This window comes from Somniosus microcephalus, chromosome 18 (genome assembly GCF_052327205.1).
Source record: "Somniosus microcephalus isolate GS21.2 chromosome 18, FLI_Smic_1.0, whole genome shotgun sequence".
Classification (NCBI taxonomy): domain Eukaryota; kingdom Metazoa; phylum Chordata; class Chondrichthyes; order Squaliformes; family Somniosidae; genus Somniosus; species Somniosus microcephalus.
The window spans coordinates 45726527-45737664 of record NC_141004.1 but is presented as its reverse complement, the minus strand read 5'-3'; the positions used below and the strand labels follow the sequence as shown (position 1 = coordinate 45737664).

At 42.8% G+C, this 11138-nt stretch overlaps 1 protein-coding gene across 1 annotated transcript; it reads right to left on the bottom strand.

The window, feature by feature from the left end:
• Positions 1-1653: 1653 nt before the first annotated feature.
• LOC147105246 (G protein-coupled receptor 37-like 1) lies at positions 1654-6578 on the bottom strand. The gene is made up of 2 exons (XM_086011401.1): positions 5416-6578; positions 1654-3262 (listed from the first exon to the last, which is right to left on the bottom strand). The coding sequence occupies exons 1-2, from the start codon at positions 6229-6231 to the stop codon at positions 2456-2458; spliced, it is 1623 nt and encodes a 540-aa protein (XP_085867527.1). The 5' UTR covers positions 6232-6578; the 3' UTR covers positions 1654-2455.
• Positions 6579-11138: the final 4560 nt, after the last annotated feature.

Genomic DNA, 11138 nt, shown 5'->3' with positions numbered 1-11138 from the left:
GCTTCGCCGATCCTGTCCTTACCTGAGACTCTCGGCTTCACCCGATTCTGTCCTTACCTGAGACTCTCAGCTTCGCCCGATCCTGTCCTTACCTGAGACTCACAGCTTCGCCTGATCCTGTCCTTACCTGAGACTCTCGGCTTCGCCCGATCCTGTCCTTACCTGAGACTCTCAGCTTCGCCCGATCCTGTCCTTACCTGAGACTCACAGCTTCGCCCGATCCTGTCCTTACCTGAGACTCTCAGCTTCGCCTGATCCTGTCCTTACCTGAGATTCACAGCTGAGCCGATCCTGTCCTTACCTGAGACTCTCAGCTGCGCCGATCCTGTCCTTACCTGAGACTCTCAGCTGCGCTGATCCTGTCCTTACCTGAGACACACAGCTGCGCCAATCCAGGAAGGATGTTCCCCATGGCGGGGGAGTCCAGAACCAGGGGTCACAGTCTAAGGATAAGGGGTAAGCCATTTAGAACAGAGATGAGGAGGAATTTCATCACCCAGAGAGTGGTGAACCTGTGGAATTCTCTACCACAGAAGGCAGTAGAGGCCAATTCATTAAATATATTCAAGAAGGAGTTAGATATATTTCTTAAGGCTAAAGGGATCAAGGGATATGGGGAGAAGGCAGGGACAAGGTACTGAGTTTGGATGATCAGCCATGATCGCATTGAATGGCGGAGTAGGCTTGAGGGGCCGAATGGCCTACTCCTGCTCCTATCTTCTATGTTTCTATGATCCTGTCTTTACCTGACATTCAACAGGCGTTTCTAGTTAGCTATCACGAGCGAGACCTCCAGCTGATTTTCCTTATCCTAACCCTGGAGCACTAATAGCAATTGTCGCACCTCTACCAGCACCATTCACAGAAACCCCCACAGTGCAGATAGAGGCCATTTCGGCCCATCGAGCCTGCACCGACACATATCCCACCCGATCCCCGTAATCCCTACACCAACACATATCCCACCCTATCCCCGTAACCCCACGTATTTAATCCCCCTAGCACTAAGGGTCAATTTTTATCATAGCCAATCAACCTAACCCGCACATCTTTGGACTGTGGGAGGAAACCGGAGCAACCATGGCTGAGATCAGCTGATTTAGCACAGATTGGAACTTGTTGGTCCATATGCTCAGCCATTAACTGCGGAAATTTGCTGCTCCATCAATGGAGCCAAATGCTCCCATCTATCTAGAATAGCTTTCCGGTATAAAAAGTAATATTGGTGTCGATAAATGTTGAAAGGAAATATTTGTCTTCCATTGGGCAAAAGAAAATCAGTGCATTTTCACTTGCTTATATTTGTCCTCGTTCTCTAGCACTGCAGACTTTAACATTAAATGTTGAGGCAGTTTAACAAGCCATCTGAAACCCAAGAATTTGGCTTTGTAGTTCTACCGCAATCGATGTGAAGCACCGTCGTTGGAGATGTCCTTGCATAGATAGTCTCGCACTGTTCTAGCTACCTGTTTCCCAGTTTAGTACTGGCAGTTTGCAGTTAAACTGTGCCTTTTAACATCATTGCAATGTGAAAACTGATTTACACTGACAAAGGATATGCATCAGAACTATCCCAATAGGAAATTCTTGTTTGGGATACAAAGTAAAATAAATAACTGAGATTTTGTGAAATAAAACAAAAACACAGTTGCATGTGTTGGAAACCAAAAAGATCTGTTCACATTTTTATTTGACACAGTGCTAGGCCAACACAATAGAGCTAACAAAGTATATCCCTGTTGTGCAGTTACACAGCAGCTCGCGCCTCTTCAACATATAATACTGTGAATATAAAAACAGCTATTTGTCTAACAGTTTATAAAATCTAGGAAGTTGTGTCTGAACAATACTTTCTGTACACTGTAGGGCTTTCAGAACACAAGATTTATAAAAATGCAGATCTAGAAATTAGGAGAATATTAAAGATTACTTCATATACTACTGACCATAATGGGAACTCTTCTACGTGTAATTGGTGATCTCAATATTAAGGCAATAAGTCGTGAGTAAAAGTGGCTTAGTAAAGGCAATCCTCCATGATTAAATTAAAATATTTTGTTAGAACGTTGGACGTACTTTACTGTGATCTACCAAAGATTTACTATAGGAACACGTGTGCTACATGGAAACTAGTATTTTGCTGTACCAGTTCTTCTTAATACTTTTTAATTTTATTTCATTTAAAAAATTGCTTTTCACAATTTAACAGCCTAAAATATAGCCAAAACGGCTAGGAAAAAAATAGTTATTCACATATAGCTCTGGATAGTTGACACAGCAAGACCTTACTGGAGGTAACTAAACTTCTACTAATTTACTAGTTCAATATAGGCAGTAAAAAGAGCCTACTAGTGTACACAGCTAAGTAAAAGAATTAACTGACTGCTAAACGCTGATGATGGGTGTGCTTCACTGTTGAGCCTTAAAGATTCATGCTGAATGTGAAGGATTGTTATTAACATTGGGTACCTAGAGTCATCAATGTTGGTGTTTCCTTGGGATTATCACAGAAAATGGATGCCATTTCTGTCTTCAGCTTGCTATCGTGAACATCACTTCCTGAGTCGTCTGGAGCACACTCATCACAGCAGCAGCAACAGCAATCCATGAAGGCTCGGCCCAAAGGCTTGCAGAGGCAGAGAAGCAACACTGGGGTTACAGAGGACTTAAAGAACAGGAAGAACTGATTAATGATGCTGAGTAAGTCAATGGTCTCCTTGGAGATTTCAGGAGACGTGTAGGCCACCACAAAGTTGGAAACATTTTCAGGGATGATGCAGAAGCCATAGAGAATGGTTAGGCCAATCAAGGTGTAGTTCCTTTGACTTTCGTGCTGGGCATGTTGAGAAGTAATTTTGAGGTCAGATTTCTTCTCAGTGATTCTTACCCTTCTTGTCACCAACTGGCAAGTCACTGTGAAGATGATGGGCAAGCAAAAGTAGCAGCCAAAATACCACCACATCCTGGAATTCTCATAGGTCAGCGCAAGTCCATAGATATGCTCAGGGAGGCTCAAAGACGTTTTAATAATGCAATAGTCAGTGATGACTCCGGAGACAACGGAGGTCTTTTGGTTCAGTTGCCAGAGAAGCACTTCAGGGAGTGCCAGCAACATAGATCCTATCCAGATGACTGCCATCTTGGCCACAATAGAGGGACAACTTTCTATCAGCCTAATTTGTGACTGTGCACTTGTTGCAGACCGAAACCTGTCGATGCTTAATGCACACAGGCTAAAGGTGGTGACCCCAAGAGAAGAGACCTAGAAATTAAAATAAATTCATTAAAAAAGGATACCATTTATATAATGCCCTCATATTGAAACATTTCAAAGAGCTGTACACTGCAATTTTGATGTGCAGTGATTTTAGTTATGTAGGCAAACACAGCAGCCATTCTGCACCAACAAAGTCTCACAAACAGCCAATTTAAATAATAAAAAGCTTAAGTTAAAACTTCAAAACCATTTCTGTGTAATTATAAATTATAATTTTTATTTAAAGTCAATATTAAATAAGGCTATGCCTAGTGTATTAGTAAAATGACCATTTAAAACACCATGATACAGTTCAATGCATTTAACTGCATCATTGTCTAAATCATAGTTAAATAAATAAAAACATATGCACCAAATAATGTAAAATCTAGTAATTATCTGTATGATGGCAGGGAAAGCATGTTGCATTATTATACATTCAGTATATTGGAATTTATTGCCATAACACATTATAACATCCTTAATTTTACAAAGATGTAAAATGATAGAAAATAATCTTAATCTTGTATTTAAGTGCTGGATATTCTCTTTTTGTGCAGGTTACTACAGTATACGGCATATAGTCTGGCCCAGCAATGCACTTAAATTTTCAGGTGTTGCACAGTGTTTTAAAGTGTACTTATTCTCGGAGCATTATAACACTGAACCGTCCAGTTAGTCACAAGAGAGAATAATATCATTCTCACCATTTGATTTAAACAGTTAGAAGCAATGTTAGTACTGAGCTCTATCCTTCAAAAAGTAAATATTACCACTTGTACCAAAGTATAAAACATTTATTTTAAAAAACTGCAGTCTTTAAATGTGCAACAGCCTCTCTACACTGGCCTCAACTGACCCTTAAAAAAGCCCCCCCCCTTAAGTATCTGGCATCATCATCATGTTACATACAATGAACCACTGTTGTGGTAACTAAGAATGGTCACATCGTTCTCATAGTCAGTATTTGCATAAGCAAAGCAGAATGCCAAAACTCTTAAACACAATTAACTTCTAAAATATACTGCATCCTTTGAACTTGTACTGATTTAGCTTCTCCAAACTTCCTGCAGCTGATCTTCAAAGAAAGTGCTTATATCTATCTAGCTTAATTTAAAATACAAGTGGGTCACCACTGTGCTAACACATGACTGCCAAGTCTCCATCATTATACATTCAGCATTTATACAAAGTTTATTTTTATCTCTACATCATATGTATGCTGCTCTGATATTTCATTGTTGCTGATGTTGATGTTGAAGGATTTAATTTCACTTATGAATTTTACTGTTTATCCTGCATGACAGACAAGCCACCAACAGTAAACCAATGGTGCAGCCACATTTTAGTGGCACACACAAGCTAGTGTTTACAACATTTCTATAATCTGCAAAAGGACCAAGAGGAAAAACAATTCACAAGTTTATACCATGCTGTAAAACAACACTGACACAGTCTTACCACGATATTATCAGGACAGCAGAACCACAGAATTACTAAAAGTGGCAAAAAAAACTACAGAAAGAGAATTGCTTTATTTTGATATTCTTTTGAAAAGTAACGAGTAAAGAAATGCTACTTACAAAGTTAGGTCCATCTGTTCAGCCTGCTAATATTTTTAGTAATTAAGAGTTTCATTTAACAAAAATATCACAGATTACCTGATATTTTCTTATTGTGGACCAGCTAACCAATCCCAAATCATTAATAGATGACAAATCTAAACATAATAAATGTGTCTGTTTTCTAAAGTAAATTCCAAACAACTTTCAAAAGTGCAGCAAAGCTGAAAATCCGCACTGGTGTTTTTCACGTGACAATTCGGGGAATTAAAAGTTTTTTAGAAAAGACAGAGTGGTGGAATTTTAAGATTAAATATAAATCTCTATATGAATTTGTGTTTGTATATTCTCGTTGGTCGATAATGGTAATGTTTATGAGACTCTGACTGCTGGAGACAGTCGCTCTCTGGTCACTCTGTGCAAGACACCTGCTAAATACCCGCATGGGTTTCTCTGTTCTGTATTTGGAAAAGAAGCTGTTTCACGCCAGAAATACCAACCGGAGGAAATCTTCACGAGGACGTTTACGATGCCGCTGCGCCCAGCGACCAGAACAATTTTTCTCCTGAAAAAGACAAGGCTTGGAGCGGATCTTACCTCCAGATACGGTACCACCTTGCAGCCGATGTCCCCAAGCAGCCGTTTCTTGGTAATCTCGTTAAAGATGACCACGGGCAGGCAGAAGAAGATGACAAAGAAGTCGCAGCAAGCCATGCCAGCCAGAATATTGTTCCAGGCGCTCTTCATATAATAATTATGACAAACAATGCACATGATGGCCAGGTTGCCAATGATCCCGACGGCAAAGAGTATCAACGAGAGAAGCATGACCGCATACGCACTGTAAGTGCTGTCAGTGACCGGGTAGAGTGTGTTTTCCAACTGCAATCTCTCTGCCGTTGTCTCCCCTTCGTTAACCTGCCCACTGAGAACTCCAGCGGTCCCTTCCCCCTGTCCCCACACCTGGTCATCTTTGAACGATGAAAGGGGGATCTGAGCAGTCATCTGGAGCTGTGTTGGTTGGAAATGGGGAGGCTCCATGGGGTTGCCTTGTAGGGACACCACCGTTGCCTTCTCCGGGGTCAGGTTGCCCTGTCCGTCTGCCCCTCGCCTTGCCCTTTGCTCGGGATTTGGGGGAAAGATGATTATATTCCGCATGGTTTGCCCCGATTTCACCTTGCTTGAGTTTTCTGAATCCAAGCTGGTGTTTGGCCCACCTGTAACCTCCCGTTTATCTCCAAGTGGCAGCTCAGCGCCGATCTCTTGTTTGTTTTCTTTACCTTCCAGCTTCAAGTTACTCATCTTTTCACTGGCACCTGTCCTCAGCTCATGGTGCCCTCTGAAGTTGTCAGTGGCTGTCGATCCGAGGACAGAGAACTGAACCAGAAACAAAACAGCAAGAGAGATGAACATTTCCTCCCCCTTTCTGACCGCAAAGTAAACCGCACAACGACACGGTGTCGGCAGATTTACCACCCACTCAACACTCGACAGAGAAATTCACTCCTTTTGCAAAATCCACCCACTTGATGATTCGCAACTCTTTCTCTTGCCTGAAGGTTTTGCAAATTCTTGACTGCTGGAAAATGTTGGTCTGCAAAGTACCTCTGGAGTTATTACATCAACATTATCTCTCTCTCTCCAACTTAATGCATTGATCAGCTTCTTACAAAGTGGACGTCTCAGCTCTCTTCAAACTCTCGTTATTTTCGATCCTCTAGATGTTTTCCCAACATTTGGTTCATATAAAGGCTGCAACACACAGTGAGAAGGTTTTAATTGCCCCCTGCTGGTGGGAAGGAATACTTCACAAAGGGACTCTCAAGGTGGCTTGTAATTGGATTTTAAAGCAAAGTGAGCTTAGGAATGATTTAAATGCAGCTTTCAAAGGTCCTTTTACTGTTTTCTTAAGAATCGAATATCATTTTTTTTCTCAGTTTCACTCTTTTCAAACTTTATCTGAATCCCCGCTAAAATAGCACAAAATTAATTAAGGAAATGAGAATTGCCTTTCAGAGATGTTTTGTGATGGGGCGGGGCGAGGTTTGACTTGGTGGGGAAGGGGGAAGCGGCAGAGGCAGCTGCACAGACAGTTTCAGTCTTAGTGCATGGAACGCATGGACTTCTTAGTCACTTACAAAGTGTTACAAAGTACTTACAGCACAGAAACAGGCCATTTGGCCCAACAGGTGTATTTATGCTTCACACGAGCCTCCTCCCACCCCTCTTATTCTAACCCCATCAACATATCCGATTCCTCTCTCCCTCCTGTGCTTATCTAACTTTCCCTGAAATGTATCAATACCATTCGCCTCAACCACTCCCTGTGGTAGCGAGTTCCACATTCTCACCACTCTCTGGCTAAAGAAGTTTCTCCTGAATTCCTTTTTGGATTTATTAGTGACTATCTTATATTTATGGCCCCTAGTTCTGGTCTCGCCCACTTGTTGGAGATGAGGGTGTAGGGCGGGCAGGGGATAGGTGTTTAAGTAGATGGTTGATAGTGGAAAAAAAAACCCAGCTGTTATCTTTGCTCCCCAGAATGATCATGGAGTTGTGGGCGTTTTTGACAGAGGAGAGTGAGGCCCAGTAACACTTGATGTGGTCCAGCCAGATCTAGATGGCTAAACCATAGCAGGGAGGTCGAATGGGATGGGAGAGATCATAAGAGACGAGGACATCAATGGTGGAGGTGAGGGGGCGGTTGAGCAGCTCGACTGCTGCGGAAGTGTTGTGGCGAATGGAGGGCCAAAGGCTAGGCAGTTGGGATTTAGAAAGTGCAACTGCAAGTGACTTGAAGGAGAGTTTTTTTTTCCAGGGACAGACACAGAAGCAAGTGGGGTATGAAGGGGAAGGGGTGTGGGTATTGAGGGATACAAGGAAGTAGTTGGAGATGGTTTTGTCTGTGATAGAGACCATGGGAGTAGAGAGACCATGGACAAGGTCGGGGGGGGGGGGGGGTGGCTGTGAAAATGGGTAAGAAAGTTTATATGGAAGGAGAGTTTTAGGGAGGACAAGACAATAGTGAATTCAGAGGAAGGAGTGCAAGGAGAGCTGAGGTGAAGATTGAAATCACCGAAGGTGAAACGTTGCTCAGTGCAAAGGTTGCGGCAGGAAAGAAGGAAGGATATCTCAGTGAAAAACATAGAGTGGAGATTGGGGAGTAGTAGACAACAAGGATTTTAAAGGAGAGATGAGAGAGGTGGAATGAAGTGAGGTGCTTGAAGGAGACAAAGGTACCAGAGGAGTCAGAAGAGACCAAAGTGTGATTTGGAGATAAGGGCCATGCCACAACTGTGGTGATTTGAGAGAGGGGGGGTTTGTGGTTTAAAGTGTACCCAGGCAGGAAAGCTTTGGTAAGGGGCAATGTCACCCAACTGTGAACCAATTCACTTCTAAAATTATCTACTATAAAAAAAGACTTGCATTTATATAGCACCTTTCACGACCACCAGACGTCTCATAGCGCTTTACAGCCAATTACGTACTTCTTGAAGTGTAGTCACTATTGTAATGTGGGAAACGCAGCAGCCAATTTGTGCACAGCAAGCTCCCACAAACAGCAATGTGATAATGACCAGATAACCTGTTTTTGTTATGTAGATTGAGGGATAAATATTGGCCAGGACACCGGGGATAACTCCCCTGCTCTTCTTCGAAATAGTGCCTTGCGATCTTTTACGGTCCACCTGAGAGAGCAGAAGGGGCCTCGGTCTAACATCTCCTCCAAAAGACGGCACCTCCAACAGTGCAGCACTCCCTCAGCACTGCACTGGAGTGTCAGCCTAGCTTTATGTGCACAAGTATCTGGAGTGGAATTGAACCCACAACCTTCTGACTCAGAGGTGAGTGTGCTACCCACTTTTTTTATTATATAATTTATTGAATATTAAGAACATTTACAACATCGTGATCATTCCATTGTATCATACAAATCAATTCCGCCGCTCTGCACAGCCATTCCACCACCACATATTAACATCAAAACCTGAAGTTTAATTTGTCTCCCGTAACATATATTAATCGATTGTACTTTAAAAATTGATTGTGAAATGCTATTTTTAATTCCTTTCTGAATAAAACATCCACAGAGCCTTATAATGATCTTTTAGCTTATATTTAAAATACTCTTTTAGATTGATTCTCCTCCCCTTAAAAAACAGAGCATTCCTTCTTTGCACAATCACAAATCTAGCCAAACTGAACATTAAATTAATTGCCGCTCCGTTGGACTTGGGCAGACTCTCCTGCAATCCCCATCTCAAAATTGAGTCCCATGGGATTCCCATTCTCGCTCTTCAGTCCCCACCCAGCAAAAAAACCTCACGCAGCTGTCTAGCATAGTACTTAAAATCATGTAACTGCGGACATAACACCAGTAAATGGGACAGAGTCTCATCCCGTGCCCCACACACTGGGCAAGGTGCCCCCTCCACTCGCCCAATCTTAGACAAGACCGTCATGGTAAAAATCCGCTTATAAGCCAATTTGAAATCCAGTTCAATCCACTCTGGACATTTAAAATTCGCCCACACTCCCTTCCAAATCCTGTTGAAGTCCAGCTGTGGGTATATAAGGGAAGGTCGTGTCTGACAAACTTGATTGAATTTTTTGAGGAGGTAACAAGGAGGGTAGATAAGGGTAGTGTATTTGATGTATTTATATGGACTTTAGCAAGGCTTTTGATAAGGTTCCACATGGCAGACTGGTCACATAGAAACATAGAAACATAGAAGATAGGAGCAGGAGTAGGCCATCCGGCCCTTCGAGCCTGCTCCGCCATTCAATGAGATCATGGCTGATCATCCAAATTCAGTACCCTGTCCCTGCCTTCTCCCCATATCCCTTGATCCCTTTAGCCTCAAGAAACATATCCAACTCTTTCTTGAATATATTTAATGAACTGGCCTCCACCGCCCTCTGTGGCAGAGAATTCCACAGGTTCACCACTCTCTGGGTGAAGAAATTCCTCCTCATTTCTGTCCTAAATGGCTTACCCCTTATCCTTTGACTATGACCCCTGGTTCTGGACTCCCCGGCCATCAGAAACATCCTTTCTGCATCTAGTCTGTCCAGACCTGACAGAATTTTATAGGTTTCGATGAGATCCCCTCTCAATCTTCTAAACTCCAGTGAGTATAAGCCCAATCGACACAATCTCTCCTCGTACGTCATTCCTGCCATCCCAGGTATCAGCCTGGTGAATCTTCGCTGCACTCCCTCCATGGCAAGAACGTCCTTCCTCAGGTAAGGCGACCAAAACTGCACACAATACTCAAGGTGTGGTCTCACCAAGGCCCTGTACAACTGCAGCAAGACATCCTTGTTCTTGTACTCGAACCCTCTTGCTACGAAGGCCAACATACCATTTGCCTTCTTAACCGCCTGCTGCACCTGCATGTTTACCTTCAGCGACTGGTGCACAATAACACCCAGGTCTCTTTGCACTTCCCCTTCTCCCAATCTATTGCCATTCAAATAATAATCTGCCTTCCTGTTTTTGCCACCAAAGTGGATAACCTCACATTTATCCACATTATAGTGCATTTGCCATCTTTCTGCCCAATCATCCAACCTGTCCAAATCATACTGGAGTTTCACGACATCCTCCTCACAGCTTACCCTCCCACCCAACTTTGTGTCATCTGCAAATTTGGAGATATTACATCCAATTCCCTCGTCCAGATCATTAATATATATTGTGAACAGCTGGGGTCCTAGGACCGATCCTTGCGGTATCCCACTAGTCACTGCCTGCCATTCGGAAAACAACCCGTTTATTCCAACTCTTTGCTTTCTGTCCGCCAACCAGTTCTCTATCCAAGTCAATACCTTGCCCCCAATCCCTTGTGCCTTAATTTTGCACGCTAATCTCTTATGTGGGACCTTATTGAAAGCCTTCTGAAAGTCCAAATACACCACATCCACTGGTTCTCCCTTATCTATTTTACCAGTTACATCCTCAAAAAATTCCAGTAGATTAGTCAAGCATGATTTACCTTCACTAAGTTAAAAGCCCATGGGATCCAGGGCAAAGTGTCAAATTGGATTCAAAACTGACTCGGAGACAGGAAGCAGAGGGTAATGGTTGATGGGTGTTTTTGTGACTGGAAGGCTGTTTCCAGTGGGGTTCTGCAGTACTAGGTCCCTTGCTTTTTGTGGTATATATCAATGAGCTAGACTTCAATATAGGGGGTATGATTAAGAAGTTTGCCGATGATACTAAAATTGGCTGTGTGGTTGATACTGAAGAAGGAAGCTGTAGACTGCAGGAAGATGTCAATAAATTGGTCAGGTGGGCAGAACAGTGGCAAATGGAA

Coding starts and splice junctions, on each gene's coding strand:
- LOC147105246 (XM_086011401.1), bottom strand. CDS start 6,231: ATGTTCATCTCTCTTGCTGTTTTGTTTCTGGTTCAGTTCTCTGTCCTC. Junction 3,263..5,415: donor AGGTGGTACCGTATCTGGAG/GTAAGATCCGCT, acceptor TTTAATTTCTAG/GTCTCTTCTCTTGGGGTCAC.